This window comes from Suncus etruscus, chromosome 1 (genome assembly GCF_024139225.1).
Source record: "Suncus etruscus isolate mSunEtr1 chromosome 1, mSunEtr1.pri.cur, whole genome shotgun sequence".
Taxonomy (NCBI): domain Eukaryota; kingdom Metazoa; phylum Chordata; class Mammalia; order Eulipotyphla; family Soricidae; genus Suncus; species Suncus etruscus.
In genome coordinates, this window is record NC_064848.1 from 173,153,009 (window position 1) to 173,172,397 (window position 19,389).

At 37.4% G+C, this 19,389-nt stretch overlaps 1 protein-coding gene across 1 annotated transcript in view; it reads right to left on the reverse strand.

Annotated features, from left to right (window-relative positions):
• Window positions 1-2,279: 2,279 nt before the first annotated feature.
• BRIP1 (BRCA1 interacting helicase 1) overlaps window positions 2,280-19,389 on the reverse strand; it is a 146,321-nt gene continuing 129,211 nt past the window's right edge. Inside the window, 6 exon segments of the mRNA XM_049764629.1 lie at window positions 2,280-2,335; window positions 8,676-8,753; window positions 8,756-8,877; window positions 8,879-9,476; window positions 10,834-11,139; window positions 16,688-16,770. Of these exon segments, the coding sequence (XP_049620586.1) occupies window positions 2,280-2,335; window positions 8,676-8,753; window positions 8,756-8,877; window positions 8,879-9,476; window positions 10,834-11,139; window positions 16,688-16,770 (1,243 nt within the window).

Here is a 19,389-nt window from a genome sequence, read left to right on the forward strand (position 1 = left end):
CATATGGTTCCCCGTGCCAACCAGGAGTGATTTCTGAGCCCTAAGAGCCGCCAGGAGTGCCCCTCTCCCCCCCAAAAAAACCCATGGGAAAGAGACTAGTTGACACATTTTCTACAGTATACATAGCTGATTAAAGAACATTCTTTCATAGTCCAGATGGCATCTAAAGATAAACGAGTCTCCAAGCCTACAAAAAAATGAGGCCTTTCATAAACCCTGAACTACCAAATTGAACATCTCATTTTCACTTATAAAGCTCTAATAGAAAGTGGATTAGATGTTAAAGCTGGATAATGTTTTTGAAAGCCATTCATTTAATATATTTAAAGAAAAAATAGAAAATTCTAAAGTTATTAGTTTTTATTTTAACAGAAAAATAAGTATAGGGAACAATACACTTATTTGCTAATGCCTATATACCTTTACTATTTCATTTTACTCTTATTGAGCAACTCTATGAGGCATTGTTCTCATTTTATGAATGAGGAAACAGAATTTAGGGAATAGAAGTTTAAAGGGGGGAAAAGTAGCAAACTAGAATTTAAAAATGTTCAAACCCCAACTAATACTTTCCTCTAGTCCCTTGGTTACTGTCATCCTGAGACTCAAAATTATTTTCAAAAGAAACATATAAGTCTTTATTTGTAAGTAAAATTATGTATAATTGAAAACCTTTCAAAAGTTTAACATTTAATTTTCAAACAAATTTGATTTTATATAAAATCATGAAAATATCATCTTTCCCACCATTTAGAGATTAAAAAAGGAATTAATGAAAGATTAAAGTTCTTTTTGGGGGTGTTTGGACCATACCCAGCAATGCTCAGACATTACTCATGGCTCTTCACTCAAGTGAAGTGTAGCTTAGCGGACAATATGGGATGCTGGGGCTGGAATCCAGGGCATCTGTGTACAAGGTAAACACCTTACCTGATGTACAATTGTTCTGATCCTGGAAGATTTACATTCTAAGGCTAGTTTTTAAAAATGTAAATGTTTCCTCAGTAATTAGAAGTTCTCAAAGTAATTGTGATCTCAAAGTAATTAGTACTTATAGTGTGAGAGCTTGAGCACAATCACTGAGAATTTCTAATTACTGTGGAAACATTTATATTTTTAAAATGGTTTCAGGAGAGAGCCCGGAGAGATAGCACAGCAGCGTTTGCCTTGCAAGCAGCTGATCCAGGACCAAAAGGTGGTTGGTTCGAATCCCGGTGTCCCATATGGTCTCCCGTGCCTGCCAGGAGCTATTTCTGAGCAGATAGCCAGGAGTAACCCCTGAGCACCGCTGGGTGTGACCCAAAAAACAAAACAAACAAACAAAATGGTTTCAGGAGAGAAAGAAAACTTCCATGTTCTCTCGTTGAAAAGACCACCAAATCAACATCAAATATGCAAGATTTTCCTTTCTTTGTTTTGACTTTTGTATAAAATGAATAAACTCTAAGTTTTCATGTAAGAAACGAGAATACCAGGTGTTGAATGAGCACTAGTTACATTCTGTAGAAATTAATGGTTTTATAAGCAGAGGTGCTCACTTGTGGCAGAGGGAAGACGAAAGACCAAGAGATAATCTTTTACACTTCCTCACCAACAACCCCCTGGTCTTCAACCTCCTCTGGGATTGAACTGTATTTATACTTCGAAGTCTGTAAGAAGTGGAGAGAAAACTCAGAACAAGGAAACATTGGATGATGCTGCTCAGGGGGGAATAAAATGACACCTAAGTCTTCAAGTTCAAGGGTATACAGTTGAAACAGAAGAATCTCTGTAATAATAATAACAACACATATATTGCAAAGTTGTGGGTCACAAGAAACCTAAAAAGGCACCTTAAAGGCACATTTTCTTTTTTGATAAATGAGTGAACTCCTACAAGAATTTCCATTGGTAGCACACACACACACACACACACACACACACACACACATTTTCTCTCTCTCTCTCTCTCTCTCTCTCTCTCTCTCTCTCAAAAACCTTAGAGTGGTTGATACTGTAAAGTACAAAAGAGAACATTATTAGAACCATTAGACTGAACCATCTGTTCATTCAGACAAGTGTAAACAAAGTAAACATTCAGGATTGTCATGAATGGCCCACTCTTCAGGGAGTAGCAGCAGAAAAAAAATTATAGTTTGAGGCACCTTTTATACCTTAGTAATGAATAATAAATATTATCATAAAACTTACTACCCTCAAGCTTTTAAATGGGTAGAAAAAGATTTGAATGAACTATTAATATTGCAAATAGGAAAAGAATAGATGCTGAGTATTTTATGTTAGTCATTTGGAACATAAGTAATATTCTTCTCAGTCATACTTGCACTGAAAGTATCTGGAAAATTGCAAAAAGGAGAAAATAAAAGGCACAAGGTAACCTAAGATCAACTCACGCAAAGGAAAAAAGACTTGAGCTTGTAGGTCATGTTAGAACCTAATAACCCATTGACTTACATTAAAAAAAAACAACAATAGATTTTAAGAATACCTGCTAAATTTAGTTCCCTTTTTCCTGTATACAAGTATACAGCCTAACTTTGCTCAAGTCAGGTCTGCTATAGCATGAGATTTGGATTTGCCCTCTTTGGAAATGTTTATTTTTTTTAGAGGTCAACTCCTCATTTATCCCAATGTAGCATTTCTTATTTATATACAACTTTGTTTTGAACAAATTGAGTTTGAGATTCACTTTCATTTGTAGTAATTTAACAAGACGTGCTTATATATGTATAAATATATAGAAACACACATATATGAGTAATTCTTTACAGAATTGTCAAACAATATAACTTGATAGAGAATTATTGTACATAGTAACAACATAAAACAAGCAAATATATTATTTAGGGGGTTCCATAGTGATGCTTAGGAGGCCATACAGTGCCAAGGATCAAATAGAACACTGAGCATGCCAGGCACACAATTACAGACCTTTGAGCTCTCTCCTTAGCCCCTAATCAAGTAAAGATATTTTAATATTAATTCTTGCCAACATGTATTGCTTTTCACAATAAACTCAGTCATCATATCTAGTTGCAAAGACTATGATTGAGAGGCTTTTATAATGATCTTATTTCACTAACTCTTGGTAACTAAAATTATATTTCTTTCAGAATGCCTTGATAAAGAGACTGAGCCAAGTTAATGTGAACTGAACTACATTTAAAATAGTATGATGTGTTGCTAGCAATTTGACCTTGATGTAGTCACTAAATCTCTCTGGGTTCCAGTTACCTCATACTTAATTTAAGAGTAGATGACTTCTAGAGTTTCTTCTACTTATGTAGTAATAAACAAAAAATACATAAATCAAAGCAGCTTAAGTAAAACTAATCAGTTTCAAAAAAGCATGGTTCAGTTCAATTTTTGGAACAGAATAGAGAAATATATTGGGTGCTTACTATCTTAAAAGTATGTATCAAACCCAAATGTCCAGGGATGAAGAGATAGTACAAAGCTTACAGCCCTTGCCTAACAACTGGCAGAGTTGTAATCCCTGACACCACTCGGTTCTCCAGGACCACAGGAGTGTCATGAACAAAACTAGGCATTTCCCTGAGCACTGCTGGAAATAGCCTCTTAATATTCTCTCCATACCCCCAAAGAAACTCACCAAAAGCCAGAATCTATCTTTATATAAACTTATAGCTGTGATACATAAAATAGCACCCACAAGCAATATGTTGCAGTTCTATGTTGACAATATGCAGTGGGGTGAGGGAGGGGCAAGAAATGTCAATGAAGTAGTTATTGTAGATGTGAAGGCAGTAAGTTTTCAGAGGAATAATACCTTACTTTAATTTCTGAGGATAAGCGGAAGTTAAAGGTGAGGAAGGAAAATAAGCTCTAAAGGAAGAGCATTGGCAAAGGCATTAAAGCAAAACAGGGTCTTATTTTAAACTGTTCTTACCTATAAAGTGAGCACAGTCACAAGAAATGAAGTTGAAGTTTCAAAAACCAGTTCACGCAAAACCTGATATGTCTTCCTGCAGGACTTTTTTTTTTTTTTTTGGAAGTAAAAACAAGTTTTATTGGAAAGTATGGAGGAAGGGCAGAAGAGGATAAGAAAGGGGGAGCATAGAGTAGAGTAGAGTAACATATTTGAGAATTGCAGGCTTCTCCAAAGATGGAGAGCCCTTGTAAACAAATCAGCATGAAAATAGTTAAGTACATATCTCAAAAGGGGAGATGCAGGCAACATGTGCCATCCTATGCAGGCAGGTGAAATGGTCAATTTGTATTTTAGACTCACTGGCATAAAAGTGGAAGATTACAGGCAGTAATCAATAATTAACATTTGTCTAGGCTAGAGAAATAGTAAAGCGGGTAGGGCATGTACCTTGCACACCACTGACTGGTTCAATCTCCAGCATCCCATATGGTCCCCTGAGCCTGCCAGAAGAGAGTTCTGACCAGTAGAGCCAGGAGTAACCCCTGAGCACTGCCAGGTGTGACCTCCCACCCCCCCAAAAAAAAAAGTAGTTTCATGAGAGATGAACTCCAGTTCAGATCTGTCAAATAAAAGGCTTTGTTGACAAATACAAAAACTGTACTCTTGGCTAATGATTCTATCAAATGAAAACATAAAGTGGGTGCCAGAAAAATAAGGTGTTTTCCTTGCATGTAGCTGACCCAGGTTTGAGCCCAAGCACCCCAGATAGTCTCCTGAACCTGCCAGGAGTAACTCTGAGCCTGGAGCAAGGAGTATCCCTGAGCAAAGCTAAGCGTGTCCCAAACTTCCCTCCAAGTCACCCCCCAAAAAATATATAAATAAGCTTAGGTCATTTATATTTTTATTTTCTGCAGTGATGCTCTTTCATTTGTTTATTATTTGCAGATATTTCATGTTACAGTTGTATTCTTAGACATTCATTGATGTAATCATAAATGTTTGTATTATGAAAAATTCAATATGAATACTGCCTTCCATTTATAAATACTGACTGCATTTTCTCAAGGAACCCTTGCTCCCAAAAAGACCAATTCCATAAATTTACAAAGGTTAAGATAGAATCTTGAGCAACTCATTGATATATCTGAAGTTAAAGAGCATGAGCAAAAATAATTAAATAGTAACAAAATATTAAAAAGATGTTATTATTTAGGGGCCGGCGAGGTGGCGCTAGAGGTAAGGTGTTTGCCATACAAGCAGTTCGATCCCCCAGCGTCCCATATGATCCCCCACAAGCCAGGGGCAATTTCTGAGCGCTTAGCCAGGAGTAACCCCTGAGCATCAAATGGGTGTGGCCCGAAAAACAAAACAAAAAAAAAAAAGATGTTATCATTTAGAGATTTATACTACAATAACCAGTGCTTCAAATGGTTTTACAACAGGCAATTTGGTTTTGTGATTTCATAAACTTTTATAAGCAATCCTAAATAACTATATACTTTGGAGCTGGAAATATGGCTCAAATGATTGAAGTGCATGCTCTGCATGTGAGAGCCCTGGCTTTCATTCTGACACCACATGGTTTTCCACCACCACAAATAATAGACTCTGAACACTGACAGGTGAGACCCAACACCATCCCCGACCCCCAAAAATATTTTGAATGTTTTACTATGAAAAGCATCATAACAGTCTTATTGTAGACAAACAGTATGGGAAAGTCTTTTAAAGTGTCCTAGATAGGGGCCGGAGAGATAGCACAGCAGTAGGGCATTTCCCTTGCATGTAGATGGATGGTGGTTTGAATTCTGGCATCCCATATGGTCCCCCGAATCCACCAAGGGCTATTTCTAAACACAGAGCCAGGAGTAACCCCTGAACACCACCGGGTGTGACCCAACAACAACAACAACAACAAAAAATTCACCATATCATAAATATCTTTCCATGTCAGAACATATATACAGCTCAATGACAGACATAAAGTTAAAAGGGATATGAGTGAATTTTTTTTTTGGTCTGTTTGTTTTATTTTGGTTTCTGGGTCACATCTAGTGGTGGTGCTCAAGGCTTACTCCTGGCTCTGTACTAAGGAATCATTCCTGGTAGTGGTCAGGAGACCAAAAGCAGTGCATGGAATCAAATTCAGATAAAATGAGTATAAGGCAAGAACCTTATCCACTGTACTATCTCTTTGGCCACACAGGATTTACAAGCTTTTAAACCATCTGATCTTGCTTTTCACCAATACAACAGACACTTTTATTGTCAACATGACAGCAAGTTAGTTTAGAGCCAAAAATAGTCGTTTCTCTTGCATTCCTCTTACCTGTGGATTAAAAACTGCATCAGAAATGAGAAATGTTTTCAGCCCTTTCAAAACTTTCTAAGTTAGTGCTTGTAACTACTCACATATCAACTGAAATTTATACTAAGTAGGATCTAATATGAATGACTTTTTTTAACTGGTAAAGTATTAAGTTCCTTGAACTATGCTTAGAGTTGTAATATTCAAATCAATTGAAACAAACTGTTTTCAATCTAAAAACCATTAAAATCAAAGTAAACCTATATATTTACAATCAATCTATCCAAATGACTATAAAATATTGGAAATTTTGACTTAAAAATATGAAACCACATCTACATCTAGAATAGGCCATAGATCACTCACAACATACCTATCCATAAAATAATGTTTCTTAGAAAAAGAACAGGTGGGGGTGTTCTTTACATGATTGAAACCTAATCACAATCATATTTGTAATCAAGATGTTTAAATAAAGATATTATAAAAAAAGAAAAAGAACAGGAAATGCCTTAAGTGAATGATATCAAAGAAGAGCAACTTTTATAAATATTTTGATCAGAAATAATTCACAAATAACTTAAATAAAAATTAAATAAAAACTTAATTCACAAATAATCAACACAGAAAGACTTACTCAGTTACATAATAACATTTTATTTTATTTTGGGTCTCCCAAACAGTACTCAAGAGCTCCTAGGGCTACCTGGCCTGGCTATGCAGGTCTGAAGATTCAGTGTTCAGTGAGCAATGCAATGCTGTTAGTCCAGCAGTGCCAAGGGACCAGTAGAGTTACACTCAGCATTGCTTGGGGGACTAAGTTATTCTGAAGGGTCAAGTATGAGTTCTCTACATGCAAAGCATGTTCTCCAGTCCTTTCTTGGTGGTATTTCCCTGGTCCTTGGGCAACATTTTAAAACCACAATTGTATATTTAGATTTTCCTAATGAACTTATATAATAACTTTTCAATTTTATCTCAATTCTTTTTGGTTTTGGGGCCACACGATATAATGTCAGTGATTCAAACTGGGGCAAGGCGATCAATCACCTTACCCACTGTCTTTCTGACCCCAACTTTTCTATCTTAATAATTTCATAATTACTTTATGCTAGACGATCTCATACTTTTTTCAAACAGGACTTAACTCCTAGCTCTTGTTCATGGATTCTAAGTAATTAGAATAGAAAATCTGATACTTTCCTGACAGAATTTTATTTTAAATGTTGAGGCTGGAGAGATAGTACAGCAGAAGGCACTTGCTTTGCACATGACTGACCTGGGTTCAATCCCCCAGAATCTCATATGGTCCTTAGAGCACTAAAGGAGAAATTCCTGTGAGCAAAGCCAGGAGTAACACCTGAGCATCTCTGGGTGTGACCCAAAATCCATAACCAAACTAAAAATACTATTTAATTTTATTTAATAAAAATAAAATCCCAATTAGAAATCATGCAGACTTCTTCTTTAATTTCTAAAAAAAAAAATCCCAGATAGAACTGAAGAAAAATCTAAAGTGAAACACAACTGAACTGTAACCACAGTTCATCAAACCAAATGGAAAAGGGTCATAAAACACAAATATTTATATAAAATTGGTCCAGAAGGCAAAAGTATTCATATTGGATGCAGCTGGCTTGAGTTCAATCTTCACTACTGCATATGGTCCCCCACGTACTGCCAGAAGTGATCCATGAACAAGAGCGAGGAGTTAAGTCCTGTGCATCACATGTGGCCCCAAACCCAAAAGAGAATTCTAGGAAACTTATTTTTCATGGTGATTACATTTAAATTTTATTTATCTAAGGAAGATTTGTTGTAGAAGATAACTTTTTTTATTTTGGTTTTGGGGCCATACCTGGCAATGCTCAGAGCTTATTCTAGGCAGACTTGGGTGAACATATGGGATGATGGGGATCCAATCCAGGTTGCCTGTGTGCAAGGCAAATGCCTTACCCATTATACTAACGCTCTGATTCTGGAGAAAATATTATGGTATACTTTACTTTATCAGCACTAAGAATAGTAAAAATGAACTTTCTATCTGAAAGAAACTATTAAAAGTCTGATAGGCTGAGGTATGGATTATCAGTGGCAGAGTACATGCCTTCCATGTTTGAGTCTCCTTGATTACACAGTGAACATTGTCTTGAAAAAACTAAAGGTAAAGAATTACAGTGAAAAATAAATCTCAAATTAAAATAAACTAAAATCCATATTAATGTACAAATTAGTATAGTCACTAAAAGTATACATATTTTTAATAGCTGAAACAACATCAGAGAACACATCTTTATTTTTTGGGAGGTTTATTTTTATTTATTTGGTTTTTGGGCCACACCCAGTGACGCTCAAGGGTTACTCCTGGCTATGGCTCAGAAATCGTTCCTGGCTTGGGAGACCATCTGGGATACAGGACCGCTGTCCAGCCTACATTAGCCATGTGCAAGACAAAAGCCCTACCACTTGCGCCACTGCTCCGGCCCCTATTTTTGGAAGATTTCTTCAAAAGTTTTTGATATTCAATCTCATAGGTTTTTCTTAGTTCTAATTATGTGTTGCTTTTACATTACTAACAATGTCATTCATTTTAATATCCTTACTATGCACCACACTCTTCAATCTTCTGTTTGTGCATTCCTCAGCTTTAACTTCTCTGAATTCCCTTTCTTCCTCATTCAAAGAGATCTTCAACCAAAATACAATTTGAATTATTTGGTGATTTTTCGTCATTGTCAGTTCCAATGAGTTCATTTTTTTCTTCATTTGTATCGATAGGATCATAAAGTTCAGGTGTAAAATAGATAGATTCATCTTCTGCGTTAGAGTCAAAAGATCCCCTGGAAGTGGAAAGAGAGTCTTCTTCATGTACTAGAGGCAATTCAATGCCAGCATTCAGGACTTCTTCACTGCAGAGCTGTTGACCAGAATGATTCTCTTTGGGAAGAGAAGCATCAGTTTTTATTAATGGAATGGTTTCTGGTTGAGAACATGGTTCAAAGGATGTGTTTTCTGTCAGAGCTGAGGATTCACATTTATCAGTGACAGATAAAACAGTTTCACATCCCTTTTCTATTTCGGAAGGAAAAGTAAAATCCCCTGATGCTGTAGATGTTGTAGAAAGAATTTTACCAGTAAAATATGGTCCTGAAGAATTAAACTTAGTCCATTTGAATCTTTTTAATCCTTTCTCAAATGTTGGGCTTGTGGATCGGGAAATCACAATTTTTTCTGCTTTCATTGCTAGGGTAGACTCTTCCACTAAGTCTGGATCATCTATGAATGTAAAAAAATTTTTTAAAGAATTTTAACTTTCTACTCCTAATAAATATAAGAATGGCTACTTTAAAATTAACTTACTAGAATACCTAAATAACTGGGTACATGATTAGATCTATAATTTAGAGCTTCCATCTTATAAGACTTCCATCTTATAATGTAAAGCACAAAATGAGAGAAATCATATGTTTCTATTGATTCCAAGACCAAGTTGTAATGCTGTCAGTTAAACTATCAAAGTGGTGGGAGAGTGGGAGGGAAACTATGGATATTGGTGGCAGAAAAAGTGCACTGGTGAAGGGTGGTATTCATTCTATGACAGAAACTCAATCATGAACAACTTTGTAACAACAGTGCTTAAATAAAGTAATTATAAAAATAAACTGTCAACTTTCACATCAGGTGAAAGAAGAGAGGGAAAAGGAGAAAATGGACTACAAAAACTTGCCTTGAAAACCCACTAACTAAACCCACAAACTCATCAATGAGATAGAGAAAAACTGACCTACACAAATTTCAGTAAAAAAACTTAACCACGAAAGTTACTATTTATATAAAGTTATAAAACTAGACCTGAACTAAAATCTAGGCTTCTTTTTTGTTTGTTTGTTTGGTTTTGGTTTTTTTTTTTTTTTGGTCACACCGGCAGCACTCAGGGGTTACTCCTGGCTCTGCACTCAGGAATCACTCCCGGCAGGCACGGGGGACCATATGGGATGCCGGGATTCAAACCTCTATCCTTCCTGGATATGCTGCTTGCAAGGCAAACGCCCTACCACTGTGCTATCTCTCTGACCCCCTAGGCGTCTGATTATCAGTAATAATGTCTTTATTTCACAGTGACATTTATTTAAGATTAAAACACAATTAAAATATTTAAAACTTGATGTATTAACTTGTCACAATATATGAACTAAAAACAATTAAAATTATATAGACAGAACAACACCAATCACAGTTTGGCATTTTTTCCCTAATAGCCCAAGCAAATATTTTAGGCTTTGTGTGTGTCATGCCCTGTCTGTTATAACTAGTCAGTTATACTGTTTTAGTGCAACACAACTCAACGTGTATAATAGGTACATGACTAGGCATGAATGTATCCCATTAAATATTATTGATAAAAATAAAAAGCAAACAAAATTTGATCTATAGGCCAGTTTGTCAACCCTTGATATAGACCATTATATTAAAATAAACCAAAATTATATCTAAGGCTATTAATCTAAAGAACATGATTTCATTATCACATACATATATAATTAAGTATATAAAATAACAAAAATGCAAATATGTATTAATAATTCTTAACAAAACTTTTCTATTAGATGTAAATGAGCAGAGATTGACATACTTTTTTCCTCTCTAGAGTTGATGCCACTTGGTGGTGACAGACTTCCCATGGTAGGACAATGCAGTTCTTGGACACACATTTTTGTTTCATTTTCCTTTGGGTTTTCTAATGACAAATGACATTCTGCTTCTAATAAACAAGTTGAGGTACTGTCCTTTAAACAGGCCGCTTCAAATGTAGACTCACTGTCTTCTTTGGATACATCAATGATCTTTTGGTGCTTTTTGGAAAATTTAGCCAAGGAATGTAGTGCACTGTCAAAGGTTGAATAGTGATGAATCTGCTGCCTTACCCATTTAGAAAGTCCTAAGAGAAAAAGTAAAACCAGGGAAAGAATTTTGGTTACTTAGTTAAGGTAATACCAAGTTTAAAAAGAAAAAAAAAACACTTTTTAAATAATACTTTTTCTAATCAAGTAAGCTACATGGATTTCAGATATATCAAATGTTTCTGCTTCCTGGTTTTTACCTTCACAAGTACAATATGCTCAGGTATCAGCAGTATTTCTCTTCACATGCAATGCTTATCAAATAGAATGAAGGGGCAATAGAAAGGAGGAAAATAATTATAATCAAAATAAAAATTATAAAAAAAAGAAAGGAGAAAAATAGTAAAGTTATTTTAATAAACTAAGGGGAAGAATGCTGGGAACAGGGGTGGAGGGAGGTCAACACTGGTGATGGGAATTGCCCTAGTTCACTGTCACTGTGTACCTTAAATATAACTGTGAAATAACCTTTCACATTTATATTTAATTTACATTGGTCTCAATAAAAATTATTTTAAATAAAAGGGGGGAGGCTGGATAGATAGCACAGCAGTAGAGCATTTCCTTGCATGCTGCTGACCCTGGAAGGACCCGGTTCGATTGCTGGCATTCCATATGGTCTCCCAGCCTGCAAGGGTAATTTCTGGGTGCAGAGATGGGATTAACCCTTGAGCGCTGACAGGTGTGGCCCAAAACTAAATCAATCAATCAATCAATAAAGTTTAAAAAATTATTTAAAAAGTATATAGGAATGGAGCTAAAAAAAGAATTTAAATTAAATATTTTAATTAAAATTAATGCTTAAAATAATCAGCATAATTTCTCACAAAAAACTGCCAATCAGGGCAAGAGAGATAGCATGAAGGTAAGGTGTTTGCCTTGCATGCAGAAGGATAGTGGTTCGAATCCAGGCATCCCATATGGTCCCTTGAGCCTGCCAGGAGCGATTTCTGAGCATGGAGACAGAAGTGACCCCTGAGCGCTGCCAAGTGTGACCCAAAAACCAAAAAATAAAAAAAATCACCAATCTTTTAAATATAGGAAAAGCTGCAAATAATACAACCTTTCTATATACTTCATAAACTAACTCACTGTGAGATAGTTACAAAATTGTGATTTTGTTTAAGTTATACCCATTCCTTTCCAAGTGCGCATTTCCCACCACCAATGTCACCAGTTGCCCTCTGGCTCCCTGCCTGCCTCTATGGCAGATAATCTCTCTCTCTCTCTCTCTCTCTCTCTCTCTCTCTCTCTCTCTCTCTCTCTCTCTCTCTCTCTGTCTCTGTGTCTCTCTCTTTCTCTGTGTCTCTTTCTCTCTGTGTCTCTCTCTCTCTCTCCCTCCCTCCCCCTTTTTCCCCTCTTCCCCCTCTCCCTCCCCCTTTCCCTCATACACACATTTCTTTGAGTTCTTTATTTTGGTTTGCTTGCAGCCAAAATAATCATACCAAATTAAAACTTTTCAAAGCTAAAAAATTACTAATTGTCTCTTTTATTTAGGCCATTTTACAATCAAAGAAAGCCTTTTTCTGTAAAATGCTATTATATATATTTGCTTTCGAAAACTTGAAGGAATCTGAGATTCACGTGCTGACTAAATATTAACACTTTTTTTTGTTTTGTTTTTGTTTTTGGGTCACACCCAGCAGCGCTCAGTGGTTAGTCCTGGCTCTACTCTCAGAAATCGCCTCTGGCAGGCTCAGGAAACCATCGTCCTTCTGTATGTAAAACAAATGCCCTACCTCCATGCTATCTCTCCGGTCCCAATATTAGCACTTTTTAAGAGATTTTGCTTTTAGGGTCCAAAGCAATAGCACAGTGGTTAGGTAGGGCATTTGCCTTGCATGTGGCCAACCCAGGTTTGATCCGAGTATCCAATATGGTTCCCCAAGTCTGCTGGAGTAATTTCTGAGTAAACAGCTAAGAGTAAACCCTGAGCACTGGTAGGTGTGGACCAAAGAACAAAAACAAATAAATATAAATAAATAAATTAGATTTTGCTTTTAGTTATGGCTTTTTATTTTATTTTTTATATTTATTTTTGGACCTCACCCAATGGTGCTTAGGGGTTACTTGTGGCTCAGCACTTAGGAATCATTCCTGGTGGACTTAGGGAACCACATGTGATGATGGGGATCAAACCTGGGTCAGCCACGTGCAAGAAAAATGCCCTAGCCTCTGTACTATCACTCTAGCAATAATATAATATCTTTTTTTTTTTTTTTTTTTTTTTTTTGGTTTTTGGGTTCCACCCAGCAGCGCTCAGGGGTTACTCCTGGCTCTACGCTAAGAAGTTGCTCCTAGCAGGCTCAGGGACCATATGGGATGCTGGATTCAAACCACTGTCCTTCTGCATGAAAGGCAAATGCCTTACCTCCATGCTATCTCTCTGGCCCCAATAAAACAATATCATGTCCTAAATGCCCCAGCTTCTTTTACATGGAAAGGCAAAACTAATAAAGGAGTATTTAATGCTTAATCTAGATGAATACATTTTAATACAAAACCAAGCCTAATTCAATTCTGAAGTGGAAAAAGTACATACCCATAGACAGCTAATCTGAAACAAATGTGCAATTAACATATTTTTATTACAGTATGGCATACACTTTTTAGATTTATTTACTTATTGGACCTCCCAAATAGTGCAGAGGAGGCCCAGAACCCACCCTTCACCTTGTCTCTGGTGATTCTTGCCAAATTGTTCAATGTGAGGACTCCAGGACACTGTGATAATAAATCCTGAATTAATTCTGAAAGGACTGTTATTTCTGTTTATCTCTCTGGGGCCTGGGAGGTAGTACAGAGGATTAGGGCACTTGCCTTACACGTAATCTTCGGCATCCCATTGTCTCCACCTCCAGCACTGCCAAGAGTAATTTCTTAGTGCAGAGCCAGGAGTAACCCCTGAGTATCACCAACTGTGGTTAAAAAACAACAACAACAAAAAAAAAACAAACCCACAAACAATACCCTCATTCAAAAAAAAAATCCACTATAATTGCATCTTTGCTTACTTTGATAGTTAAAAAAAAAAGATCATTTACTTGATCTTGCAGCACACAGTATTTTTTTTTCCCTAGTTCTCTCCCCTCTACTTTTTACATTGACCATAGCCATACAAATGCTTAGTTGGGATCCTTGTAAATATGGTTTGGGGGCCAGAGCAATAGCACAATGGGCAGGGTGCTTGTCTTGCACACCGTCAACATTGGGTTTGATCTCTGGCATCTCACATAGTCCCCCAAGCCCACTAGGAGTGAATCCTAAGTGCAGAGCTTGGGCTAACCCGTGAGCATTGCCAGATATGGTCCAAAAACCAAAAAAGAAATAAAATATGGTTTGCTTCTTGCAAAGGGCTCTACTCTTAAAGTGTCTGTACACTGAGCATGACACACTGGACAGAGCTCCACACTTCAGTTGTAGTATTCGAAAACTGACTCTGAGGTATCAAAGATTGCACACTTTGCTGGGGCTTACAGGGGCAATTTTAAGAAGCAAAGCTACTGGCTGCTGTCTGAATACAGATGGCACCATGGGTAGAACTTGCTCTTCATGCAGCATGGCAGGTATTTTTTGTCATTGAGTCATTCCTGGGCTCCCTATTTGTCTTCTTATAGAAAATACGAGCTCTGAATACTTATACTCTTGAAATTGAACAACTGAAGCATATGCAAACAAGCAAACATCAACATAAATCAAAATGAAAGATAAGGAATCCCAAGGTACCGAGGAAATATACTTAAAATATAAAACTTTGATTTCATTTTTAATTAAAAAAGTTTGGGCCGGGCGGTGGCGCTGGAGGTAAGGTGCCTGCCTTGCCTGCGCTAGGACGGACCGCGGTTCGATCCCCCGGTGTCCCATATGGTCCCCCAAGAAGCCAGGAGCAACTTCTGAGCGCATAGCCAGGAGTAACCCCTGAGCGTCACAGGGTGTGGCCCAAAAACCAAAAAAAAAAAAAAAAAAAAAAAAAAAGTTTGGTAAGAGTGACCCCAAGCAATCCTCAGGGGGCCTGGAGATGGGGGGTGTTACTCTTGGTGATACTCAGCTAAGGGAACTAAAGGTTCTGTGCTAGGGTCCAAGGATGTGGTGCTGTTTGGAATCTGTTGGACTGGGGACCAACAGAGCCAGCATGGTAGTACTTGAGGACATCCCGGTGCTAGGAAGGCTATATATGCCGGGAATCTAACCTATGTTGGAAGCATGCAAGGCATACACTCTAATTCCTTGTACTATCTCTCTAGTCCCTAATATTTCTTGGTAAATTCATTTCTGTGGAAGAACCTTTTCCTCTACAACATTATGTACTTGCTGTTATTAAATCATATCTCGTATTCCATGAAAATAAAGGATCTGGATTAACACTTTGTTAGTGGGGCCGACGAGATAGCATGGAGGTAAAGTGTTTGCCTTGCATGCAGAAGGATAGTGGTTCGAATCCCGGCATCCCATATGGTCCCCCGAGCCTGCCAGGAGTAATTTCTGAGTGTAGAGCTAGGAGTAACCCCTGAGCGCTGCCAGGTGTGATCCAAAAACCAAAAAACAAACAAAAAAAACCTAACAAACAAACAAACAAAAAAGCACTATGTTAGCAACTAACAAACATGAATATTTTTGTGAAAACAGAGCATTAGAAATAAAATGTTATAGTGAATGTTAATTTTTCTTTATTTCGTTTTCATTCCTACTCTTTCCCTTTCCCTTTCTCATCACGGTGATTGATGATATTGCACTGATGGCCAGGGGTAGCACACATGCCTGGCTCTAGTGCTAACGCATTTTTTCAGGCTCTAGGGTTCCCTAGGGTGGGGGTGGGGGAGCCTGCAGTGATGTTCTCATACTTGGTCTTTGTGCTTAGTAATGTTCAAATCCTTTAGTTGTAGTGCAAGCAAACATGCTTGCTGAGGGTCACACTCTTTTTTTTTTTTTAAGAAACTTTATGATTGATTGATTGATTGGTTGTTGGGCCACATTTAGCAGTGCTCAAGGGTTACTCCTGGCTCTGCACTCAGATCACCCCTGGCAAACTGGGGGACCATATAGTATACTGGGGGGACCATATAGGATACTGGGAAATGAACTGGGTCACTCCTGGGTCAGCTGCATGCAAGGCAAATGCCCTATTGCTGTGCTATCTCTCCAGCCCCTGAGAGTCACACTCTTAGTTGAAGCACACAAGTATGGCTCACAATATGTGAGTCCAAGCAGGACTCACAATACTCTTCTGAGGTTGTACATTTTCTGGCTGTGGTGCTCACATATCATTTTTTATTGTGGTAGTGTTCTCTGGAGGTTCCACCCCTTACACCTTGGTGTGGTGTGGCCAGAAATCACTTCTGGCACCAGGGATTAGAACTGCCAAGCTTGCACTCAGCAAGTACACCGGATTGTGATCTGAAGTAATGACTACATGTTTAGAGGCATGTGCTGTTAGCCTTTTTGCTAGTCTGCCAGATCCCAGCATACACCTTATTGTTTGCTTTGGGAATTTAAACTCTGTGTCCAATACTTTGTCTTAAAACTTCATTAAGCACCCAAAATAATTTGTCAATGATTTTTCACTCTAGGTTCAACTGAGAATCTTACCAGATATATAGCGATCTGGGTTACTCCTGAAGCGGTCATCCACTAGAATAAGAGCTCCCCAGTCATTTTTGTGTCGAATGCATCTATTTAAAAATTAGGGAGAAAGAAAATAATTTTAAAATAAGCACATTTCAAGTGGAACAGAGAGGGCTGAGAAAATCAATATGTCAATTATGCAGTTCTTAATTGAACTTGTGGTAGAAAAATATAAGATGGCAGAAGCAATTCAATATGATGTACCTAAATGGGTGTGTGAAAAAAAAAAACTCTTGCTGGTGCTGGAGATACTTTAGTAGGTAGGCATTTGCTTTGCAAATGACCAATTCAATTTTATCCATGGCATCAGAGCGTATGCCCCATCAGGAGAGATCACTGAAACAACTGGATTTAGTCATTCTTCTTCTTCATCTTCTTTTTTTTTTCTTTTTAAGATTTCTACTTTCAAGGGCCGTTGAGGTGGCGCTAGTGTCTGCCTTGCAAGTGCTAGCCAAGGTTAAATCCCCCAGCATCCCATATAGTACCCCCAAGCCAGGGGCGATTTCTGAACGCTTAGCCAGGAGTAACCCCTGAGCATCAAATGGGTGTGGCCCGAAAAACCAAAAAAGAAAAAAGAAAAAGATTTCTACTTTCCTTTTTTGAAAAATTAATTACTTTATTTTAAACAAGTGGGTACAAAGTTGTTCATAATACAGTTGTTATTTTCCCACAGATACAAAGTTATTCATCACTGAGTTTCAGTCATACAATGAACACCACCCTTCACCAGTGCACATTTCCCACTCCAGTTTCCATCCTTCCTCTCCACAGCCTGCCTCTGACAATAATAGTTGAAAATTATCTTTCTGTCTTTTTCCTACATACTTAAGGTAGAAGGCTGAATTTTTGTTTTGTTTTGGGGTTACACCTTACCCACTGTGATATCACTCTAGCCCCCAGAAGACTGAGATATTGACTGTATGTTTTCCTTTCTTTTCTTTTTCTTTTTTTTTTTTTTTGGGGGGGGCCACACCTGGCAATGCTTTGGCAGGCTTGGGGGACCATATGGAATGCCAAGGATCAAACCTGGGTCAGCCACATGCAAGGCCCTACCTACGGTGCTATCACTCTGGACCTGATTGTAGATTTTTCTTATTTTTTCTAACATGAGCATTTTCTTTATGCATTCATTATGTCCTCAAAAAATTTTAATGCCTTTTATTATCAAATGTAAGTAATTTCCCTTGTAATTTCTTATATAATTCAGTGGTTTATAAGTTTTTCATTTCTACCTTTGTTATTGATGTCTAGTATCAATACAATTATATTAAAAATATTTTTATCATTTAACCACATAAAATTTACTGGCTTCATAAAGGGGTTTCTATGAAGTAAATTTGGGGAATTTCCCACTTTAATGCCTCATTAAAAATTTCCCAGATATGGAGGGAGGTCAATACTGGTGGTGGGAAAGGCCCTAATTCACTGTCACTATGTAACTGAACTACACCTGTGAGAGACGTGTAATTCACATTGTCCTCAACTAAAAATCAATCCCCAAATATGTAAGCATATAGATTCATTTACTAAAACTGCAAAGGAGACTATACTTAATAGTTATTGCAATTTCCTATATATTTCGGTGAAGGAAAGTGCTTTCAAGAAAATTATTTACATAAAGTTTTAAAAACATAACTTTTCACATATATTGGTATTATATAATGTTATAGATATCATATAGTCTTTTCTTTTTTGGTTTTTGAGCCACACCCAGCTGTGTTTAGGGGTTACTCCTGGTTCTGAGCTCAGGAATCACTTATTGCAAGATGTAAGGGCCCATATGGGATGCTGGGGATTGAACTGAGTTTAAATGAGCAAGACAAGCATCCTACCTGGTGTACTATTGCTACAAAACAAAAAATGTACCTAATGTCCTAAAAAGCAATTTTTGCCTTCAAGTCTCTTGTGTCTGTTACTAGTGTAATCAGTCATACCCTCTTTTAGTTACTTTTTGCAGGTGCATCTTATCCCAACTATTTACCATACCTGTATGGTTTTATTTGTTTATCAGTAGTGATCAGAGGGGCTACTCCATATGGTGTTGTGGGAAGTTAAGAGTGATGTGGAGGGGCTGGAGAGATAGCACAGCAGAGTTTGCCCTGCAAGCAGCCGACCCAGGACCTAAGGTGGTTGGTTTGAATCCCCGCATCCCATATGGTCCCCGTGCCTGCCAGGAGCTATTTCTGAGCTGATAGCCAGGAGTAACCCCCTGAGCACCGCCAGGTGTGGCCCCCTCACCCCAAAAAAAACCAAACCAAAACAAAACAAAAAAAAGGTGATGTGGATGGAGTGTTGTATCAAACTTGAGCCTTCAGTATGCACAATAGCCCTTTGAAGTTAAATTTTGTTTTGTTTTGCTTTTTGGGCCATACCCTGTGATGCTCTTGGTTGAAATGTTTAACTCTATTTACACTTAATGTTATTGTTAAGTAAGGTCGTATTTACTTAGCTATTATGTAAATATGCACTCCCATTCATTTGCCCTTTCCCTTGTCTCTTCATTATTGCTTTCTTCCATATGCAAGAGATATTTTAATGTACCATATTAATTATTTTGTCATTCCTTATTTTACTAAATAAGTTATTGTGAGGTCACTCTAGAAAATACACAGGAATCCTACTCCAAGTGATGCTTGCGGACTAGTAAATAGACGAAGCCAGGCAGT